Source organism: Lasioglossum baleicum, chromosome 18, assembly GCF_051020765.1.
Source record: "Lasioglossum baleicum chromosome 18, iyLasBale1, whole genome shotgun sequence".
In the NCBI taxonomy this organism is placed as follows: domain Eukaryota; kingdom Metazoa; phylum Arthropoda; class Insecta; order Hymenoptera; family Halictidae; genus Lasioglossum; species Lasioglossum baleicum.
Window position 1 is genome coordinate 2,562,095 of NC_134946.1, and position 24,718 is coordinate 2,586,812.

The following is a 24,718-nucleotide window of genomic DNA, read 5'->3' on the forward strand; positions in this document are numbered from 1 at the left end:
TTACAAGACGAACATGTATTTCCGTGTACACCTTTAATAATACAATAATCGCAGGCAATATATACAGAATCGTTTTACCAGGTAAGAAACAAATTCAAATACAAAAGAAGAGGGCGTACAAATTAGATAAGACCGAACTTGTACAAACTTATAATCATAAAAAACATTATTGTAATCGAATCGACCTCGTGTACCTGTACCATGAACAGCGCTTGACTATAATAGGAAATACCACGTTATCTTGCATTCAAAACATAATATAATACAGTGCCGGTTTACAATTAATATATGTGCATAATTTTGTAACTCTTTTCTTTTCGACAGTCGACGAAGAGTCGCTTCGTCGATCTGCATTTCTTTGAATTGTTCTACGTTGACCCTTCCGTGGCAAGCTCGACCGGAAGTATTAAGTGATTCTATCGCAACTAAGCGGTTTTCGCGTACTATTTTCGTTCTTTCGTAACTGTATATTATGAATTAATAAAACCGTATTCTGGACTATTACTGATTAAGTTTCTTCTTGGCAGTTTCGCTGCTATCTGAACTCGCAATTGAAACATAGGCTACCTGCTAGCTAAATGGATTTGACCGTCAACCATGTCAACGTGTTGTCACCGATTTTGCAAACAATGACTTAATCGCAGCAAGATAAAGCTCGTCATAAAGTACCAACTCGCAGGGATTGACGCCAAAATGCAGTATCTCTCATCTGAAACAGTAGAAGAGTACTTTAGTACAAGTATACGGAATATATGTATAAGCTGTGTAAGCAGTAGCTCTCGAATTACAATGAAGGAACTCATGGAGAGGAATGATGGGAGTCATTTTATTTATTACATATTATTTGGTTCACATGGGAATTTCTTAATGAATAAGGTATGCACTGTTTTGTTCGTGACGGTATGCGAATACACGCAACATGAAGTTGAAGCCGGTGCCTAACATGTTTAGGGAGATGTTAAGGATGGAAACACAGCAGAGGAAAGGGTGGACAATGGCGGCAATGCAAACTCTAAAGATTCGACCAAATCTGCAGCCACAGCAAAGGAACCTTAAGAGTTTACCTGTCATTTGTTCAGACTTCTTAATCTCGACCCATCCTAGACTTCTCTCGACCGCCATCTTCCATTTCTTGTACCTGGTATCCCTCTCTGCAAACGTTAATGGTTAAATGTAAACATGAATATAAAACGGATAACCTAACCTAACTTAAAAAAGACTATACCCGGGTTTGAGGTGAAATTCGCCCCCGGCGGGATTTTAATCGATAGCCTACCCAAAGAGACCCCTCCATGCCAAGTTTCATCCCTCTATCTCATCTGTGAGGGTAGTTATTGAGAGAAATCGAAAAACCAGTTTTTGGTCCATTTTCCCTATTTATCGACAATTAAAAATTCAGAAAAAAATCTGACACATTTCGGACACAAGGCCACATGTTAGGTATAATTTTCAGATTTCTCCGTTGCAAACATTGCTTGTATAAAATGAAAAAAACGAAAAAAAACGGAAAAAATGCAGATTTTATATCGAGATCTAGAGACACTATCACAGATTTAATTTAGCAATGAGATATTACCGTAAGTATAAAGTAAACACATTCTTTAACTACATTCAGACTATCTTAAAATAATTTTCTGAAAAAATATAAAACGTAGGAACGTTTAATATCACATAATATATTTTTGTGATTCAGAAAAGATAAGTGTAACTTAGGAAAAACGCCGCAAAAAGTTGAAATTGAAAAATTGATGTTGAAACTCAAAAATTGAAGTGGAAATTGAAAACTTGAAGTTGAAATTGAAAAATTGATATTAACAATGAAAAATTGAAGTTAAAAGTGAAGTGGAATTTGAAAAATTGATGCTGAAATTGAGAAACTGATGTTGGAATTCAAAAATTGAAGTGGAAATTGAAAACTTGGAAGTTGAAATTGAACATTTATATTGACAATGAAAAATTGAAGTTGAAATTGAAAAATTGATGTTGGAATTGAAGCTGAAATTGAGAAATTGGTGTTGGAACTGAAAAATGGGAGTGTGGAAACTGAAAAAGTGAAGTTGAAAGTGAAGTGGATTTTGAAAAACTGAAGTTGAAATTGAGAAAGTGATGTTGAAACTGAAAAATTGAATTTGAAATTGAAAAATTGATGTTGAAATTGAGAAACTGATGTTGAAATTCAAAAATTGAAGTGGAAATTGAAAACTTGATATTAACAATGAAAAATTGAAGTTGAAAGTGAAGTTGAAATTGAAAAATTGATGTTGAAATTGAGAAATTGATGTTGAAATTGAAGTTGAAAGTGAAGTGGAATTTGAAAAATTGATGCTAAAATTGAGAAACTGATGTTGAAATTCAAAAATTAATGTGGAAATTGAGAACTTGAAGTTGAAATTGAAAAATTGATGTTGACAATGAAAAATAGAAGTTGAAAGTGAAGTTGAAATTGAAAAATTGATGTTGAAATTGAGAAATTGATATTGAAATTGAAGTTGAAATTGAAATTGAAGTTTTGAAGTTGAAGATATCATCGAAAAAATTGAGGTGGAAATTGAGAACTTGAAGTTGAAATTGAAAAATTGATATTGACAACGAAACATAGAAGTTGAAAGTGAAGTTGAAATTGAAAAATTAAAGTTAAAATTGAAAAACTAAAGTTGAAATTGAAATTGAAGTTTTGAAGTTGAAGATAACATCGAAAAAATTGAGGTTGAAATTGGAAAATTGAAGTTGAAATTGAGAAATTGATGTTGAAATTGAAGTTGAAAGTGAAGTGGAATTTGAAAAATTGATGCTAAAATTGAGAAACTAATGTTGAAATTCAAAAATTGAAGTGGAAATTGAAATCTTGGAAGTTGAAATTGAAAAATTGATATTGACAATGAAAAAATGAAGTTGAAATTGAAAAATTGATGTTGGAATTGAAGCTGAAATTGAGAAATTGGTGTTGGAACTGAAAAATGGGAGTGTGTAAACTGAAAAAGTGAAGTTGAAATTGAAGTTGAAAGTGAAGTGGATTTTGAAGAACTGAAGTTGAAATTGAGAAAGTGATGTTGAAACTGAAAAATTAAAGTTTAAATTGAAAAATTGATGTTGAAATTGAGAAACTGATGTTGAAATTCAAAAATTGAAGTGGAAATTGAAAACTTGATATTAACAATGAAAAATTGAAGTTCAAAGTGAAGTTGAAATTGAAAAATTAATGTTGTAATTGAGAAATTGAAGTTGAAATTGAGAAAGTGATGTTGAAACTGAAAAATTAAAGTTGAAATTGAAAAATTGATGTTGAAATTGAGAAACTGATGTTGAAATTCAAAAATTGAAGTGGAAATTGAAAACTTGATATTAACAATGAAAAATTGAAGTTGAAAGTGAAGTTGAAATTGAAGTGGAATTTGAAAAATTGATGCTGAAATTGAGAAACTGATGTTGAAATTCAAAAATTAATGTGGAAATTGAGAACTTGAAGTTGAAATTGGAAAATTGATATTGACAATGAAAAATAGAAGTTGAAAGTAAAGTTGAAATTGAAAAATTAAAGTTAAAATTGAAAAACTAAAGTTGAAATTGAAATTGAAGTTTTGAAGTTGAAGATAACATCGAAAAAATTGAGGTTGAAATTGGAAAATTGAAGTTGAAATTGAGAAATTGATGTTGAAACTGAAAAATTGAAGTTGAAATTGAAAAATTGAGAAATTGATGTTGAAACTCAAAAATTGAAGTGGAAATTGAAAACTTGAAGTTGAAATTGAAAAATTGATATTGACAATGGAGAATTGAAGTTGAAATTGAAAAATTGATGTTGGAATTGAAGCTGAAATTGAGAAATTGATGTTGGAACTGAAAAATGGGAGTGTGGAAACTGAAAAAGTGAAGTTGAAATTGAAAGTGAAGTGGATTTTGAAAAACTGAAGTTGAAATTGAGAAAGTGATGTTGAAACTGAAAAATTGAAGTTGAAATTGAAAAATTAATGTTGAAATTGAGAAACTGATGTTGAAATTCAAAAGTTGATGTGGAGACTGAAAAAGTGAAGTTGAAATTGACGTGTTGATATTGAAATAGGGACGTTTAATATCACATAATATATTGTTATGATTCAGAAAACATAAGTGTAACTTAGGAAAAACGCCGAAAAAAGTGGTTTTTATTTTTTTTAACTATGACGCCCTACTCTCAGGAATTTGAAAAGAATTGAGCATAATACTTACGGTTATATCTCATTGCTAAATTAAATCTGTGATAGTCAAGTTCAGATTTCTATTTGAAATCTGCATTTTGAAAAAATCTGCAACGGAAAAATCTGGAAATGATATCTAATATGTGGCGTAGTGTCCGAAATGTGTCAAGATTTTTTTCAGGATTTTAAATTGTCAATAAACAGGGAGAATGGGCCAAAAACTGATTTTTCGATTTTTCTCAATAACTAAACTCACATATGAGATAGAGGGCTGAAAATTGGCAGAGAGGGGTCTTTTTGGGTAGGCTATCGATTAAAATCCCGCCGGGGGCGAATTTCACCACCAAACCCGAATACAATAGCCTTTGAAATTACCTTCTGTTGTCGTGGTCGGTAAAAACGTATCCTTCGCTACAGTCACAACTGACTCCGCTCCTTCCAATTCCCAAACACCTATGCCCTCGGCATTACCCGCGGCCATAGCTGCTCCCAAAGCTGTGATGTCCGGCATGGTTGACCTAACTGTTGCACGACCACAATTAATACGTCATTCGATTCACCAGTGGATCGAATTGCATCGAATATATACTCACATACTGGTGTACCGACAAGATCTGCTTGCAGTTGCATGAGGAGGTTGTTCGTTGACATTTTCCCGTCCGTGTACAACTTGGTCAATGGGAAACCACAGTCTTTGTACATAGCTTCTAAAATATCCCTGGTCTGGAAGCAGACAGCCTCCAACGATGCCCTGACTATGTGCTGCTTCGTGGTGAACGCGGTGAGGCCGCAAATAATTCTGAATCACAGAACAAAACATTTAAAGGAACATACATTTGCAACGCCAGGAAATAATACTCACCCTCTAGCATCCTTTCTCCAATATGGAGCATATAGACCGGTAAAAGCTGGCACGAAGTATACATCCCCGGTGCTGAAGACTTTTTGAGCTAGATGTTCACTCTCGTGGACATCCTTTATAATCTTCATGCTATCTCTGAGCCATTTTATTGCTGCACCAGCCACTGCGACTGAGCCTTCTAACGCGTAGACAGCAGGATTGTTTGGACCGAACTGGTATGCCACTGTCGTGACCAATCCGTGGGAAGAATCCACCCTCTAAAATATACTTTACACCAATCAGAAAGGCCTCGAAATGTTTGATTTATTTTTTCGACACTGGATAACTAATCTTTCGTAAAAATGGCGATTGGAACATTTAAATCGTGCGTCATAGAATGTTTCAATTGGCAAAAACAGTTTCATTTCGTGTATCCTGCTTCTTCGAAGTGTAAAATGTGTTTTGTTAAATAGGAAGAGATCAATTGTATTTGTGATTTTATTCGGTGTCATCATTTCCACGCATGATAGTTTAGTTATCTGGGGTTAATGCTCTTTGTTCAAAATACCAACCGTTGTTCCGGTATTACACAGCAGAAAGCACCCACTCCTGTAAGTATTTTTCGCCTGACCCTTTTTCAAACAGTTCTGCCCGACCAACGCTGCTTGCTGATTACCTAGAATCTGAAAGAGAAGATAAAGAGTAGCTCAGTGAACAGAAATTGTACCAAAGGTAACATCGTGGTCGCTATTTAGTTTTCGGATCAAACGCAACCCTGACCCCTGACCACGGTGTATTATATTTAGAAGTGTTACGATTAAGCACCTCTGTAAGGCGTAAGGTGGACGTTTTGTGATAGATAGAGGTTAGTTCGTCGCTAGATGGAATACTAGTCCACATCACGGTTTTCATGTACGTGTGAGAACATGTGAGAATGAGATTGTGTGTAGTAGTGTGTCCATGTAGCCCGTGCTAACATATGTACTATGTACGGTACATACCTTACCAGCACGGCCGGCCTTCTCTGCAAAGTGGCCCGGGTGCAAGGAACCATTTAGTTGAGACCGAAAAAACAGAACACCTAAATATCTCCGTTACTTTTCGTTGTACAAAAAAACTTCTTAGGACAAAGTTACGCTGTTTGAAGGGCCACATGTAACGGTGTAAGGGAAAAAATTTTCTAGATCATTTTTTTACAAGATTTCAAGATCATTGATATATTTTTAAATGAAATGAGGTATTTTTTAATACATCAGTCGATGCAGCTGGGCATTCGTTATAAAAAAGTACTAACCTATGTATGTCCAAAAGTTAGTAGTTCAGGAGACATTCCAATTTAAATAACTCTAAAACACCATTACTGTCGTACTAAGACGTTAGCGTTTACTTGCTAGTGTAAATTGAAGAGTTGAAGTTGAAATTGAAAAATTGACGTTGAAAAAGAAACTGAAGATTTGAAATTAACGAATTGAAATTGAAAAATTGAAATTGAAGAGTTGAAGATGAAGTTGAAGGGTTGATATTCTAATTGACGTTGAAATTGAAAAATTGAAGTTGAAGGGTTGATATTGAAATTGAAGTTGAAATTGAAAAATTGACATTGATATTGAAATTGATGTTAGCGTTTACTTATGTAACGTCTTAGTACGACAGTAATGGTGTTTTAGAGTTATTTAAATTCTCGTGAACTACTAACTTTTCGACATACATAGGTTAGTATTTACTTTTTTATAACGAATGTGCAGCTGCATCGATTGATGTATTACAAAATACCTCATTCCATTTAAAAAAATATCAATGACCTTGAAATCTCATTAAAAAATCACCTCGAAAATTTTTTTCCTTACACCGTTACATGTGGCCCTTCAAACAGTGTAACTTTGTCCTAAGAAGCTTTTTTGTACAACGAAAAGTAACGCAGATATTTAAGTGTTCTGTTTTTTCGGACTCACCCTGTATATTACTAATGCATGTTTATTTAATGTGTGATTTTGTTTTTGCTAATACATTAAGTACTTCAGAAAAATTAGATTATTTTAGTTCTTGATCGTGTTCGGGCCCTCTCAATTGCCGGCCCCGGTGCATAGCATCCACCGCACCCCCAGATGGCTGGCCCTGCTTACCAGAGAACTAACCTCCTCTAACTATTACACCTCACACCTTTCCGAGAGAAGTCCGAACATCTCTATAATACACCGTGCCCCTGACCGATAAAATCCCGCAACCCCGACCTCAGGGTGAAATGAAGCTTACAGCCGATATGGGGAAACCCTTCAGCGGATCGATCGCTATAGTCCCGTAAATTTCGGCGCTGCTCCTGATCTCCGGCAACATCTGCATCGGGATGTCGAAGTACCTGCACAACGTAGGATCCCACGACAGGGTTTCTATGTTCATCAGCATCGTCCTCGAAGCGTTCGTTACGTCAGTGATGTACAATCCGCCGTCTTTGCCACCGGTCAAGTTCTGGAACGATTTGATCAATAAATTTTCTCGATTTGTCTAATATTCATCTATCATTCGACTGCTGATCTTCATGCAGATGGAATGTGACAGGTATCACTACGTCCGTGCTTAGAATTGGATGAAATTTTGGGAATAGGTTCTTTTTTGACTAAATTGATGATTGTCAGAAGGACTTTTGGCGACTCGAAAAAATTTTTTTTACCATTTCAATGTCAGTCCCTACCTTACCGACAATTTTTAAAAAATATTTTAATGGCGATCTAGAGTCTAAGTAGAGATCACCGGTGTGAATTTTTATGGCGCTATGAGGTTAACAAAGCTGACGAGGATCCATTTTTTCAATTAATTGAAGATATTAAATATATACAGTGCATGGCTCACGAAAGTATTCGAACGCCCTTTTAAACAGAATAACTTTTTTATAATTGTAACAAACGACCTGACTTTTTATAATCAATTAGAAGCACTGATTTATGAAATGATATGCAAAACAGATTTTCCCAAAAATTATAATTGACACCGTTACATGCAAAAATAAAAAAGTCATTTTTTTAACTTTTTGCACAAGATTCTACGATAATTTTTTCGCTTTCTGGAGCCAGTTAAAGTTAAAAAGCCCATATTTACTTCAATGTTGAATAACTCGAATAAAACAAATCGCACAATATTCAACAACCACACAATTTCCACAGGAAAGATAGCCCTTCCAGATGATATTAACGCGATTTATCAAAAAAATTTGTTGCTCCCCGTGTGATGTTCCAAAGTTGCACAAAATTTTTGTTAACCGTCAACGTTGTCTTCATCTCGCTATAACGGTGTAACAAACCAACATAGCAACAATTTGAAACAGAGCATCTGAAACTAGAGGTTTCAGGCTTTCAAACCATTGTTTAACGATATCAATACTGCAATTTTTGACGGAGTTATGATCACGTAAAGTGGGAGCAATTTTTCGGGTTCGCACAAGTGATCCCTTAATTCTTTTGAGGAGTGTAAAATGTTTTCAAAATTCCAATTGTTAAACCAATTAATTGCATATCTACAGTGGGAAGAGTATGCGATCAGAATTAGGTGTAGTGTCGGTAAGGTAGAGAGTGATATTAAAATGGTAAAAAATTTTTTTCGAGTCGCCAAAAATCCTTCTGACAATCATCATTTTAGTCAAAAAACAACCTATTTGCAAAATTTCATCCAATTCTGAGCACGGACGTAAACGGAAACTTCGCCAAAAATGGCTGGCTATATATAAATATTCAAATTACTATTTACATTACTAACTTTGTTTTTATCTAATAAATTGCTAAAAGCTTAAACTTAAACATGTACGAATAAAATTAGGCTCAACTTCATATGCATAAAATAAACAAAATTATTTCTAGACAGCGGATCTTTATGCAAAATAAAAATTTTCTACTTGAATTACAACAAACTTTAGTGGAATAGAAATTTATTTTCTATCTTAATATGTTTAATAAGTTGAAAATAACATGACAGTATTTTTAAATTCTTCTAATGTTTTCACAGTTTCATACAATACCTACTCATTCTTGTCATAAATGCATAAAATCCGCTGTTTAATTATTTCGAATGCAAATATTCTAGATCGAAGGGGATGTGTTGATTTTGATACTAAAATAGTTTGGAGTGCAAAGGGTTAACAAGAGCCAGTAGTATCTTTCTCGTATCGTTGCCACACGAAAGTTCCCATCTTTTGCCTCATTCCTATATAATCTTATCGACAAATTCCTCTACCGCATTATCTTTACAAATTCGTATCTCTACGAGAGGTCTACGAAAACGGGAATTTGCGTAAAGATTCACAATCTAATCGTCATTCTTTTTGCTAGAAAGAGGACGGGCTGGGCCGGATTAAGCCCCGTAGCAGAAGTAGCAAATGCTACGGGCCCCGCGCTTCTGTGGGCCCCGCGTCATACAAACAGGGGCCCCACACGGGCGCATGTTATGCCAGGGGGCACAGTTATTTTTGCAAAAAGAAAAAGAAAAAGGTCATTCATTGTGTTTGTTGAAAAGGGGCGCACGGCGGCCCTGATGCAATGCCTAGGGCCTCGTCATAACATTTGTTACGGGCCCGCTCTGGCTTAATCCGGCACTGAGGACGGGCGTAGCGATTAGGATACTCCGACGTACCCAGACGATCCAGGTGTCCATGGTGCCCACTTTGCACCGCTTCTCCCTCATGGCTTTTTTAACGGCAGTGACATTCTCCTTCAACCAACAGATCTTCAACGCGGAGAAGTAAGTGCTGACCGGCAGACCACACAATGGTTTTATGTGGTTCTTGTTCTGATCAGGGAACTTGGCTATTATCCGATCGGCGAGCGAGACGGTCCTTATGTCGGACCATACTGTAACAACAATATCAGTAAGCTGGGAATTACCCTATTAGTCCAGTCAATGAATGCTCATAAGGGGTGTGTAGAAAGAAATGGAAAGAACACAATTTTTAACTTTGGGTCTTTGTTTGGACTAGTTAGGAGGTAAACATACTAAAAGTCCCTAATCCTAGGAGGTGAGCGGTGTACAGGGGGCACGTAGAAGGCCCCCTTTTTCGGTTGTTCGCTTATACCTCGGAAACTATGTGTCTTAGCGATAAAACCATTCTATACAAAATTAAAGCTGGCAAAATGTGCCACAAGATTGATTTGATTCAGTTTTTCGCTATCTCGCAGTTTCCGAGATACCCGCGCTCAAAGTTCACTTTGGTATTATTTGTTCGAGTTAGTCTTTTTGCTTCAATTTCAATTTCAACTTCAATGTCAACACTTCAATTTCAACTTCACTTTTTCAGTTTCCACTCCCATTTTCCAGTTTCTACATCACTTTCTCATTTTCAGCTTCAATTTCAACATCAATTTTTCAAATTCCACTTCACTTTTTCAATTTCCACTTCCATTTTTCAGTTTCAACATCAATTTCTCAATTTCAACTTCAATCCCAACATCAATTTTTCAATTTCCACTTCAATTTTTCAGTTTCAACATCAATTTCTCAATATGGACTTCAATTTTTCAGTTTCAACATCAATTTCTCACTATCAACTTCAATTTTTCATTGTCAATATCAATTTTCCAATTTCAACTTCAATTTTTCAGTTTCAACATTAATTTCTCAAATTCAACTTCAATTTTTCAATTTCAGCTTTAAATGCACGTAGAAGGTCCCCCTTTTCGGTTTTCCGCTTATATCTCGGAAACTATGCATCCTAGCGGTAAGACCATTCCATACAAAATTAAAGCTGACAAAATGTGCCACAAGATTGATTGCATTCAGTTTTTCGCTATCTCGGATATCCGCGCTCAAAGTTCACTAATTATGAATAAGAAAATAGCCGGATGAAATTCGCCCCCGACGGGATTTTAATCGTTTTTGAACCATTCGATAGCCTACCCAAAAAAGCCCCTCTCTCACAAGTTTCAGCCCCATATCTCATCTGTAAGGGTAGTTGTTGAGAAAAATCGGAATGCCAGTTTTTGGCCCGTTTTCCCTATTTATTGACAATTAAAAATTCTGAAAAAAATCTGACACATTTCGGATACCAAGCCACATATCAGGTATCATTTCCAGATTTTTCCGTTGCAAACTATGGTTGTAAAAAATGAAAAACACGAAAAAAATCGAAAAAATGCAGATTTCATATAAAAAGTAGGTCTCGTACCACTTCAGAATTAATTTAGCAATGAGACATTGTCAAAAGTATTATGCTCAATTTTTTTCAGATTTTTGTGAGTGTTGCAACAATGTTGAAAAAAATAAAAACCACTTTTTTCGGCGTTTTTCCCAAGTTACACTTATTTTTTCTGAATCCAAAAAATATATTATGTAATATTAAGCATTCTTATGTTCCAGACTTTAAAACTTGCGTAGTACAAAAACTGAAATTAATACTATGTACATGTATCCCAATATTTCAAAGGTATTAGGACCTCGAATAAGTTCTCGCTGTTTCTTTTACAAAATAAAAGCTTTATTTAAATTATAAGGAACAAAAACATTTCATTCAAAGTATTGCTCATCACTAGCGATCACTTCCTTCCATCTTTCTGGTAGTATATGAATTCCGCGTCGGAAAAACGACATGTCTTTTGAGGCTATCCAAGAATCGATCCATGTTTTAGCTTCTTCATAAGAATGAAAGCGCTGGTCAGCTAGGCCATGTGCCATCGAACGGAATAGGTGAAAATCAGAAGGGGCTATGTCAGGTGAATACGGCGGGTGGGGTAGAACTTCCCATTGAAGCGTTTCCAGGTAGGTTTTCACTGGTTTTGCAACATGAGGCCGAGCGTTGTCATGTAGCAAAATCACTTTGTCGTGTCTCTGCTCGTATAGCGGCCGTTTTTCTTTTAAGGCTCGACTTAAACGCATCAATTGAAGTCGATAGCGCTCCCCCGTGATAGTCTCATTCGGTTTGAGCAGCTCATTATAAATTACACCCTGCTGATCCCACCAAATACAGAGAAGAAGCTTCGAACCATGGATATTTGGTTTTGCAGACGATGTTGATGCATGGCCGGGCTTACCCCACGAATTTCTACGCTTTGGATTATCGTAGTGTATCCACTCTTCATCGCCAGTCACGATGCGGTGCAATAAACCTTTTCTTTTCTGCCGTTGAAGCAGTAGTTCACACGTGAGAAAACGCCGTTCGACGTCTCTCGGCTTCAATTCATACGGTACCCAATGTCCTTGCTTCTGGATCATTCCTAAAACTTTTAAACGTTTTGAAACAGTTGACTCATCTACTTGTAATGTTTTTCCAAGTTCTGCTAGCGTCTGACATCGGTCTTGATCGAGTAATTCCTCCAACTTTTCGTCTTCAAATTTTTTCGGTGCGCCAGAACGTTCTTTATCCTCAAGTTCAAAATCATTATTTTTGAAGCGTCGAAACCAGTCTCTGCATGTCGTATCCGACAAAGCATTGTCACCATAAGTCTCAACAAGAATTCTATGTGCTTCAGCTGCAGATTTCTTTTGAATAAAGTAGTGCAATAAAATTTCCCGCAAATACACTTTATTTGGCACAAAAGTAGACATTTTCAGAACTAAGAAAAAATTACTTTGTTTACACTAAAGTGAACTACCATACACTGAAATTTAAGGTTAGATACACTACTGCCTTGCATGTGTGTTACCATTCGAAATTTCACGAACGGGGTACTGCTACTGCCATCTTTGAAGAAACAGCGAGAACTTATTCAAGGTCCTAATAATTACAACGGTCTCCGACTAAGGAACCGCTGAAGACTTTCTGGACCCGGTTCGAATCCCCGGTCAGGTCAATTTTTGTTTACCTCCTAACTAGTCCAAACACAGAGCCGAAGTTAAAAATTGTGTTCTTTCCATTTCCCTCTACAACTTTTCGTTGACTGGACTATATCGAACATTTCCATCCGTTGATATTACCTATCGCGTTGTACAACGGCTCGCCTGTGACCGCGTCCCACGCGACAGTCGTCTCCCTTTGATTTGCTATGCCGATTGTGATAATGTCCTCCACCTTTAAGTCGCGGGTCTCTAATTGCTTCACGACGTCCTTGATGCACGCCTTCATCGCGAATAGGATCTCTTTCGGATCCTGCTCCACCCATCCTTCCCGCGGGTTGATCTCCTCTATGTCTATTTGATGGGAGGCCACCTCTTCCACGTGCTTCGCGTTGAACACCTGCGCGACAACATGAAAAGACATTGTAAACATTTGCTAATTTATTATGGCGACTTTAACCCTTGCTCGGGTGTCTGGAAAACCATTTCTGTATTTCCCTCTTTTAGCACCCATTAATTGATAAACTAATCTAATGACTAGACTGCGGAAGTTTATGCACGATAAATATGCAAAATGCATATGACACTTATGCACGAAAAACATGCAAATATGCACGAAAAATATGCAAATATGCTCGAAACATATGCAAATTTTTCCGATATTAATTATATATTACATTAAGTGTTAGGTACAATATTGAGTATTAACAGACATTTCACAGTTATACTGGAGTATTTCGATTTATTTTCGGCAATAAATCGTGAAAATCTGCAATTTTTACCATCTTTAAACGTTTGTTGCTCATTGCAACGTCGAGAATTTTGACGAAATTTTCAGATGTATTTAATTGACACAGATCTACAACGTATTTTTTAAATTTTCAATATACGTCCACATAAAAAAGTTAAAAACTCAACTTTTAGTATTTTTTCAACAATTCCGATCAATTGCAATTTTTGAAAAAATTTCTTTTCACATCCTTTAGTAAACTAATTGCTCTAGCTTCCCAAAAAAGTTAAAATCGTATAATACAATATTAAACTAGAGGGGTGTTGTTGCTCGCTCGCCTCGCGAGCTTCGCAAGTAGGGTTGTCGTAACTCGCTCGCTTTGCGAGCTCGCGAGAGGGTTAGTGGTACGGATGTTATTTGGTGTGTGACTCTCCACGAGCCACACAAAGAACTTCCCGATTCGTTAGTTGCAGTATATTATTATCATTATTAGGTGTACGTTTTAATAAGATTATACGTTTTCAGGGGAATTCAATAGTTTTCTACTTATCAAAATGTTTGCTATATGGCGTCGCATTAAACCAACATCGTATGCTCGTTGCTCGCTTGGTTTGATACACTAAACTTGTGAGAAAGATCATTTCTTTAACACAAGTTTTTCCATGCTTCTCTCGGCCACGAGAATATGTTACTTTCAAGTATCTATAGGTTACTAAATAGTACCGTTTATGGAAAAATATTATTGTAGATTACTTGCATATATATTCAGGTACATGGGTAAAAAGTTTTAGTCATTTTGAACAAAGTAAAAATTTCGACTTTTGGCGCGCTAAACAGGCCAAATACCCCACTGTGCGATGCTCGCGCGTGAACACTCACACACCGCTAGACCACGTACAGGGTGTAACAAAATTTAGTGTCATGGTTTTTGGCAGATGGTTGTACACCTTCGGATCGGTGGAGATTTGTTAAAAGAAATTGCCGCAAAATTGACTTTGACCTTGAGATTCAAGGTCAAATTTTTTATGCTTGCATCGCATTCTACTCACCATGGGGACCAAACTTGTCAAAGGAACCATAGGTTACAACTCAATCGTTCTCTTATAAAAGAATGTTAAATGTTTTAACGTCGTCTTCCGTTCCTTGAGTTGAGAACCATCGTGGTTTATGGTTGTTAACAATTGTCCTTGAACAGCGGCTTCGATTTGGCCACCATTATTTTGTAAACAGAACGGATGTAAACAAATAGAGGACAGGAAAGCCGCGTAAACCCAAATGCGGATGAGCACGAGCAAGTGCAATTATGTATATACTCCTCTTTCCTCCAATGAATACGAAGTCCGTCTCTGCCCTCCGATGTCCAGGAGTAATAGCAAATTCAAAATCTTGAAAATGTTGGTCCAATCTTTGAAAATCCCTTCTGTCTGGCACATTCTTAGGATTTCCTTGTCCGGTATTAATTAAATATTCACGATATATGTTGCGAGCTGAGGTGTAATTTCCAAATGCTTCATCAATAGCATGAAGCATCTGACGCGCGTTATAATTTCTTCTTCTACTTTGCATAACTGACGTCTAACACTCGCTACACGAAAGACCAAAAAAGACTCATCATTGGCAGTGATCATCTGAAAGTTGTGATGTTTACTGTCCTCTATTAGTCCAGTCGCCAGGTACTTTTACCTGGAAAATATTCCGAACTTAATGAAATTGATACTACCTGTTGGTGAAGATAGAAGGGCTAGAAAAGAAGGTAGAAGAGTTAGAATTAAAAGGGAATGAGAGAGAAGGGACAGGGGGAAACGAGGAAGGGAGGAAAGAGATGGAGAGGAAAATGAGGGAACTTGTAATAAGAGTAGACAAAAGGGAGAGGGAAGAAAGAAAAAAGAATATTATAGTAAAGGGGGTAAGGAGGGGAAGGTGGAAGGAGGGGAGGAAAAAAGAGTGATAGAAGAGTTATGGAAGAGATTAGGGGTTAGGGAAAAAGTAGAAGAAATAAGAAGGGTGGGAAAGGAGAATAGGGATGGGAGAAGTATGTTGCTGGTGAAGATGGAGGGAGTGGAGGGAAAGAGGAGAGTAATGATGGCGAAGAAGGAATTGAAAGGTAGACAGGAAAGAATAGAGGATGATATGACGTCAGAAGAAAGAAAGACAAGATGGAGTAATAGGCGAAAAACCAAAACAAGGTAATAAAAATCGTGGTTTTTTCCCCCTCCCCAAGTTAGCACAGGGTCCTCGAGGTCGAAAACTGACATTCGACACCCCAGAGTACTCCTAAATGACGTGTCAAAATTTCATTAAGTTCGGAATGTTTTCCAGGTAGACGCGTTTTTTTCGACCTGCCGACTGGACTATATTTGTTTACATCCGTTCTGTTTACAAAATAATGGTGGCCAAATCGAAGCCGCTGTTCAAGGACAATTGTTAACAACCATAAACCACGATGGTTCTCAACTCAAGGAACAGAAGACGACGTTAAAACATTTAACATTCTTTTATAAGAGAACGGTTGAGTTGTGACCTATGGTTCCTTTGACAAGTTTGGTCCCCATGGTGAGTAGAATGCGGTGCAAGCATACAAAATTTGACCTTGATTCTCAAGGTCAAAGTCAATTTTTCGGCAATTTCTTTTAACAAATCTCCACCGATCCGAAGGTGTACAACCATCTGCCAAAACCATGACACTAAATTTTGTTACACCCACTGTACAATACGTACGCGAGGATTGCAAGGGTCCGGGATTCATTCCACTTCTGATTTCTCGATAATGCAAAGACGGGGTTTTGTAGTAGTCAAAATCGCTAGATGAAAGATCAATCTAGGGCGCTGTTTACCTCAAAAGTCATTCTTTTACGTTTTCGAGCAATAGTTTTGCAATATTCGGCTGCATGTTGCCTGTCGGAAAGGCTAGTACGCCGCACAGTGGGGTATTTGGCCTGTTTAATAACACCTCTTTAATTTTTTGTGAGGTTAATCAGTAGACATTGCTTTATAAAATCCTGAAAAGTTTATGTGCAGATTGCTATTGACACATACCTTTTTATGCGATATAGATCAGTATGGCATGAACCGATCGTATATCATATGACTGATAATGATGAAATAATTGAGTTGTAGGTGACAGATACTTGGAAGTAAATTGAAGGAAAATGAATGTCACTATTGCTAAAATATTAATTTATATTATCGGAAGAATGTAATCGTGGTTTAACAATCGAGTGTCAGTGTTTCTTCGAATAGTGTAGTGTTTTGTGTTCTGTAGTGCTTCTACAGTCCGAAGACTCGTATTTAGAATATTCGCTATAATTTATTTGATAAATCTTGTATAGTTTTACATGAGTCAGTATGAATCGAAACGAATATGATAAATTACAAAATGAATAGTTACGGATACGTGCAATGAAGAGTGTTTGGGACAGAGTGGACAGTTTCAGAGATACATTAGAGCGAGTTATTTATAACAGTGAGTGTAAAATGAGTTTCGACCGATTTAGTATTAAGTGTCTCGTTATTAATAAAGTATGATTTTGTTATTTAGAACTTTGTGTTTAAATCTTTACCACAGCCACGCGTGAAATTTGTTTGCAATAGCAATTTCTCTAAATCTGACGGAAAAATGTTCCAAATAAAAGTTTAACAGTATTCGTGCATGTATAAATTGCAATATAAAAAACATTGAAAAAATTTTGTTTAAAAGAAAAAAACAAGATCGCTTCGATTTTTTAAATATTAAATTGTATTTTTGATTTGATAATGTTGTAGCTGGTGTTAAGACGAATCCAATGATATACAGGGTGGGGCGCCACATTTTGCCAGCTCAAATATCTTTGTTGCTTTTTAAAGATACGTCAAATGTCTGAATGACAATGTTGAATGGTAAAACGGGGCTTATACGATACCAACAAAATATTTTTTTCATGTAATCTTTTGCAGAGGTATGAAGGTGACCTTCATATTTTTTTTAATGGAATGAGGTATTTTTTAATACATCAATCGATGCAGCTGGACATTCGTTATAAAAAAGTACTAACCTATGTATGTCGAAAAGTTAGTAGTTCAGGAGATATTTCAATTTAAATAACTCTAAAACATCATTATAGTTAGTACTAAGATGTTAGCGTTTACTTGCTAGTTTAAATTGAAAAGTTGAAATTGAAATTGAAAAATCGACGATGAAAATGAAATTGAAGATTTGAAATTAACGAATTGTAATTGAAAAATTGAAGTTGAAATTGAAAAACTGACGTTGAAATTGAAAAATTGAAATTGGAGAGTTGAAGTTGTAGGGTTGATATTGAAATTGACGTTGAAATTGAAAAATTGAAATTGAAGTTGAAACTGAAAAACTGCCGTTGAAATTGAAGAGTTGAGATTAACGAAGAGAACTTGAAAAATTGACGTTGAAATTGAAGAGTTAAAATTGACGAAGTGAAATTTCAAAATTGGAGTTGAAGGGTTGATATTGAAATTGAAGTTGAAATTGAAAATTTGAAGTTGAAATTGAAAAATTGACATTGAAATTGATGTTATCGTTTACTTACTTGTGTAACGTCTTAGTACGACAGTAACGGTATTTTAGAGTTATTTAAATTGAAATATCTCCTGAACTACTAACTTTTCGACATACATAGGTTAGTACTTTTTTATAACGAATGTCCAGCTGCATCGATTGATGTATTAAAAAATACCTCATTCGATTAAAAAAAATGAAGGTCACCTTCATAGCTCTAGAAAAAAGTACATAAAAACAAAAAATTTTTTGGTATCGTATAAGCCCCGTTTTACCATTCAACTTTGTCCTTCAGACATTTGACGTATCTTTAAAAACAACAAAGATATTTGAGCTGGCAAAATGTAGCGCCCAACCCTGTATAATATTATGACCTTGACACTATTAATAACGTTGCAATAGTTTTGGCGCGCTAAACTGGCCAAATACCCCACTGTGTCATCTGGGGCGGTGTACAGCTTGACAAATCTAGCTGTGCGGCTGAATGTCCCCCGCAAGGGGAAATGACCCCGCTGCGCAATGGTAAATAGCAGAGGCGGATCTAACGGTACGCGGACTAAGCGGTCGCGGACCATGGACCTACAGGACTGAGCATTAGCCTACGGGGGTGCAAGAAAAGACGGAAGGGGTATCATTACGGGCCACATGTGGTGCGCTCTATAGGCGACTCTAAATACTAGTGTAGCGTCTGTAGCACGTGGTCTGTATTTACAATACACGCGTCGGTGAATCGTCGTGGCTTTGTGTTTTTTGAACATTGATACACATTAATTTATAAAAATGCCATCATGTATTGTGAAAGGATGCTCAAATAGAACATCTCGCCCATGTTATCGTCAAGAAGAATTGGAAGAAACAATAAAAATTACTTTCCATGTGTAAGTAACAATAATAAAATAGTGAAACTTTTATTGCATGTCTCATTAATCTACGTAAAGAAGGATTATTGTATAATTTAATTTTCAGATGTCCCAAATGTCCTATGAAACGCCAATTGTGGCTGGGCTCCAAAATACAATTTTACCAACACGTCCGATTGTATGTTTGGTTCATTTTAGACACGAAGATATAGATAGAACATCTTCAGTATATGTCAAATTGAAGAAGCATGCTGTACCGTATGTATGTAACATTTTATGAACTCTTTATATTATGCCATGCGTTTTTGGAGTCAAATAACAACATTGTTAGAAGATACTCTTATGTTTTCACTACAAGTTCCCAAAAACTCATTTTCATCGGTTTGCTTGTTCATAGGTCACTAAAGAATACAGCATATTTAAGACATTACGACTAAACAAAGACATTTCAACCGAGGAGCCTTCAACTTCTGAGATTATAAAGGAAGAAAATATTAATGTATGCGAAGACATTTCAACCGAGGAGCCTTCAACTTCTGTATGTTTAGATAGCTATAACATAAGACTTTTACTTTACATACTCATTTGAAATAACAAACTCATTTTGTGTTAATATTATTATTTTAGACGAGTTCTGCAGTAATAATACTACAAACTGGTGATTCAGTTGGATTTACTGAATCAATGAGCGTTACAGGAAGAAAGAGAAAACATTTAGTAGACACTGGTTCACATGAAGTTAGTGAAAAAGTATTAACAATTGCATCCGAATCCAAAAATGAACATGTAAGTTTTTACTATCTAATATATACTGTTTAAAATGAAAAGTTATGTGGCGTCATGTAATATGGTAAAGAAATGATAGGTTTATTTATAAAAAGTAAAAATGACTTTCAATATCAAAATTTCATTACAATCGGTAAGGTGTACCCTAATGTGATCATTTATTAACTAGTAGTATTATATTGCAGATGGGTGCATTATTGCAAACGTCAAATAAATCGGCTGAAGCAAAAGTGTCTGTGGCAGACAAACATACGTGTATATCTCCGGAAAAATTGTTTCATTCCCCAAGAAAGGAAATGTTACGGAAGCATATATCTAACTTAAAAAGAAAACACCAATTGGAATTCGCAAACTTAAACGCCAAAATTAATAGAAGAAACCAAAAAATTACGAATCTGCAAACAGTTTTGCAGACATTACAAACGAAAAATAGTAATGATCAGTATGTGTTATACGACCATAGGATACGCCTAATCAAGTGTATAATCAATAATTACGTTAAGGTCAGATACAACTATATCTGTAAGCAGAAAAACAATGTTGCGAATAGCAAACGAAATTATTTTAATAAATTAATATTGTTTTCTGGCCATTAAGTACATCGTGTTGTTATTGATCCTTTCCATATTTCTTATAAAATCACTGATAATTTTTCAAAACATTTATATATCCTTTATGATAAGAGATACGTAAATAGAAATAACATTATTACGCATGTCACAATTGACTTACAATTAGAATCACCTTAAAATATGCGGTGAATATACGTGATTCATTTGTACATTTTAAATGTTCCCGCTACTTTATATAGATGGCAACACTTGTGGCCCGTAATTTCATGCGACCATCCCTCCCCGCTCGCTTGGTGCCCCCTCTCGCCTAAAACCCTACCTTATGCTCAGTCCTGTAGGTCCATGTCGCGGACTAACCCAGTGCTCCCCAACCTTTTTATCGTCGCGGACCGGTCAACGTTTGATAATTTTACCGCGGTCCGGTCAACGTTTGATAATTTTATCGCGGCACGCTGAAGGGTGGGGGGGGGAGGGACGTTGATTGTTTATATTACAGATTTTTCTGATTTAATAATTTTAGTTTAATTGTATTTAATGTTCCTTGGGCGCGGACCGGTACCATTTGATCCACGGACCGGGGGTTGGGGACCACTGGACTAACCGAGCTCTTAAAATATCTCAACTTAAAGATTTTGGAAATGACCGAAAAGGTTCAAAAAACCCTCAATAAAATAATCGAAAAAATCTAATATAAATAATAAATACATATTGTAAATATGTGTATTTACAATATAAATATAAATTATTTTATAAATAATTTCAGAGAAGAATTTGAAAAAGTTGAAAAAGAGGCAACTGATTTTTCAGGGCTATTATTTAATGTAGAAGAAGGACAAACTCGCAGACACAAAAAGAGAAAAATGTTTTTTGATGAAAACAAAGAAGTCGGATATGAATTTACAATAAGAGAACATTTAGTCAATTCATTTTATGTTGTATGTGATAACATCAAGGCAGAAATATCTCGAAGAATTCAAGCGTATGAAGTCGTTGGTAAAGCCTTTTCGAATATTTTTTGATTTGAATTTATCAAAAGAAGAAAAAAAGATCGCGATGAATAGGTTGAAGGATATTTACAAAAATGATATTGATGTTTATACTATTGAAGATGAATGTGACCATTTTTTAATGTTTCTGAAAGAAAACGAGGACAGCATAAAAACCACACCAGACATCTATCGAGCAGCCAAAGAAATGCCTTGCACATTTCCGAATGTCGAATTATTATTGAAATTTTTTTTAACAATTCCGTTATCTAATGCGTCAGGAGAAAGATCGTTTTGCTGTTTTAAAGCGTGTAAAAAATTATTTAAGGAGCACTATGGGAGAAGAAAGGCTAAATAATATGGCTGTTCTGTAAGGTGAAGTGCCCTATGCCTGGACAGCATGTTTTTCTATTTTTAATTTTATCACTTTAAATAAACAACAATAATTTTTTAAGAGTTTTAACATACAGTTCAGAGTTTGTAAAGTAATTTAAAATAAAAAAATCATTGTTTAGGTTAATATCTTAATTGTATTAACAAGAATAATTCAAACCTGGTAGTTGGACATATTAAATCCAATCTAAGCTAGTACCTGGACAGAAGTGAACCCTACACCGGGACAAATTGAATTTACATATAATTTGCAAAAGACACTATAGTGCTCCAAGCACTATGGCCGCCACGGGGAGTGAGACGCGCGACCGGGAGGAGTGGGGGTATTCCTTGAGAATGCCTCCGATCGAGCAAAAATTTGCCCATGCCTGATCTATAACATCGAACTTTATTAAATCTTTAATGATGCACATCTGAATATATTATTATTGTATATTACATTCTGCCCTTAATTTGTTGTGTAATTATCTTTTTTCTTTCGTCTAAATTATTATTGATTTCTTGTTCTTGTTCGTTCTTAATTTTGTATCTCTCTTTTTCCTGCTTTTTTGACAAATGTTCTTCTTCTATAAATTTTTTTTCTTGCTCCTCTTTTCAAGATCTTTCTTCTGTCTTCGACAGTACAGTTGGTTGTCCTTTGTTAGCATCCACCGAACTTAAAATTTTCATTCTGGAATGCGTGCTTTTTGAAATGTTAAACTGGCCTACTGTATTGAGAAATTGTACTTGTACGATGGATTCAACAGAATGAGATTCTTGATTTCACTCCAATTTTTTATTTTCCTTCAATCTGTCATTTTTAATAATATCCTTAGATTTTATGTACACTTTTGGCTTTCTCTTACTTTAATCTGTTTTTTATGATACTTATTAATTACTTTTTCCGACTGGAATCAAAAGTTTTGTTTCTAGTGATGGCCATCATCGAATTTAATTTTTAAAGCAAGTTTACAATTTGAAAAAAACATTTTTTTAAGAACTATATCGACATGGATAATTAATTTTTGAGGTTAGGTATTAATACTGATAGATTTATGACATAAAAATTAAGTATTATTAACGTCACAGCCGGAACACATTTTCTACATACGTTATACAAGCTAATAGAAGACTACTTATACGTACATTTAGTTAAATAATTTGCAAACAATGCGTTGATTTCATTCACAAACGCGTGTCCGGCTTCAGGAGTAAGCACACTGCATATAAGCTTAGTGTGGAACAGCTACTGTCATCGCGTCCCAGTATGGAGTACTTATATTTGAAACAATCCTAATCTTGGACATCTAATATTTGGATTAATAATTATTATTTACGTTAAGTTTGATTGCCAATTTTTTTAAAATATCAATATTATTATGCGTGATAATTATTTTTTGTCTGAGGGCTTAAATTATATCTTTTTTTCTAACAAAAGTTCGAACTATAAATGCACATGATTCGCATGTAAATAGGCTATTTTGTATACTGTTTTCAGATGAACTTTGAATTTATTTTTGAATTTCAATTGATGTCACAATGAAATAATATTCACACCTATTTGTAGCTAAGAGAGAGAGAGAGAGAGAGAGAGAGAGAGAGAGAGAGGCCTCAGAATATATAATATAATTATTTAATCTCTTAATTACTGATTTTACTATGAAAATTCAATTGTCCAGATTTAGGTATCACTTTTTGGCTGTCCAGACTTAGGGCACTTCACCTTATATAGAGCAAAAAATTTTAATTGATACTGAATTAAACTGATACCGAATTGATACTGCCACAATAATTCATGAATTTGCAAGAAACAAAGCAAGACGGAAATTCATATAAAATAAAAAATGTGTAAAATGTATGTATGTTTTTTAATAAATTTATTTAATGTCTTATGGTATGGAATATTTCTGATTACTTTTCTTTTTTGTTTATAACTTAATGAGAGTTTTCTTGAAACTTTTTGTTGGGGAGGGGGCCCCGAAATTTTGACCGCTTAGGGCCCCCACTTGCCTTGGTCCGCCACTGGTAAATAGTAAGGCTGTAACTTTCCTTCGAATTTCGAAGCTTTGATTTCAGAAACGTCGAAGTTTCGAAATTCCGAAATCTTCGACCTTCGAAAAAAAGTTACAGCCATACTGAATACGTGGGTTTTGTCAAGCGCCAAGCCTGTCTTGCCTTTCTTTTCATTTAGTCCGCGATATCCGATTTCACCGAATTTAATAAAACTCATTAAAATTTAGTTTGCAAAGTAGTAATTTTTAAGTACATTCGTGATATGATCCCGAAATTTATTAATAGAATGCAATCTTTTTTTAATTTAATTACGAAAAGTGCAAACGGAAAGTTTAGTGGGCTTTACCGGTGACTGAAAGTTAATATTTTTATTTATCAAAAATCGTGACATGGTATGAAACTCGTAAGTTACAACTTCATAGGTTTCGAAGACTTCGAAAAAAAGGGATAATGATGTATGGGGCAGAAATATTGGGGTGGAAGATAAGGGAGCAACTGGAGAGAGTACAAAATACCAAATGGTGCCTGAATCTTGATAGAACAACGCCAGGTTACATGCTACTGGGAGAAACCATGAGAGGTAAGATACCAATTCGCGAGCAGGAGAGAATGCGTTAAGATTTGAGGAAGAAGTAGAGATATTGTGGAGGGAAGAGTTTTGGTAAAGGAATACCTGAAGGGAAGAGAAAAGGTGTGTGAGATAACAAGAGAGGACGGAGTACCTAAACAGTAAGGGATATAGTCAAGCGCGGGAATAGAAAAAGATAGAAGGGAAGGAACAGAAAGTGTAGAAATTATCGAGACTCTGAAGCAGAAGGATGGGCAAACTCAGGGACAGTGGCAGTTCGGTAAAATAATGGCATCTAGGGGTCATTCCATGCCAAATCGATCACTTTTTGCAGGCAACATCGTCGATTTTGTTCAAAATGAAATATGTTGTAGTCCATGTGAAATTAGGGGGGGGGGGTTTAAATCATCATTCTGCCGGTTTCAATTTTTTTAGAAATGGCAGGCCTTCAAAGTTTTCAATTTTTGCCCATTTTGGCGAAAACGGACCACACTTACGAATTTTTATCTCTGGAACTGTTTGTCCGATTGAGCTATATTTCTTTTTTTTTGCTTTG

At 35.5% G+C, this 24,718-nt stretch overlaps 2 protein-coding genes across 6 annotated transcripts in view; one reads left to right on the forward strand and one right to left on the reverse strand.

Moving 5' to 3' along the window:
• Nucleotides 1-24,718, reverse strand: part of LOC143217956 (glycerol kinase) — a 115,913-nt gene continuing 91,195 nt past the window's right edge. For all 5 annotated transcript variants that reach the window (XM_076442723.1, XM_076442724.1, XM_076442726.1 and 2 more), the window contains 9 exons: nt 12,907-13,165; nt 9,634-9,851; nt 7,270-7,482; nt 5,589-5,699; nt 5,038-5,294; nt 4,769-4,974; nt 4,551-4,697; nt 1,065-1,151; nt 1-709 (listed from right to left, as the gene is read on the reverse strand). In XM_076442723.1, coding sequence (XP_076298838.1) covers nt 612-709; nt 1,065-1,151; nt 4,551-4,697; nt 4,769-4,974; nt 5,038-5,294; nt 5,589-5,699; nt 7,270-7,482; nt 9,634-9,851; nt 12,907-13,165 — 1,596 coding nt within the window. In that variant the 3' untranslated portion in view covers nt 1-611. The remainder of the gene's footprint in view (nt 710-1,064; nt 1,152-4,550; nt 4,698-4,768; nt 4,975-5,037; nt 5,295-5,588; nt 5,700-7,269; nt 7,483-9,633; nt 9,852-12,906; nt 13,166-24,718) is intronic.
• LOC143217915 (uncharacterized) lies at nt 17,816-20,247 on the forward strand. Its single transcript, XM_076442648.1, has 5 exons — nt 17,816-18,883; nt 18,972-19,127; nt 19,263-19,403; nt 19,493-19,651; nt 19,837-20,247. Exons 1-5 carry the CDS (start codon nt 18,833-18,835, stop codon nt 20,245-20,247), a joined length of 918 nt encoding a protein of 305 aa, XP_076298763.1. The 5' UTR covers nt 17,816-18,832.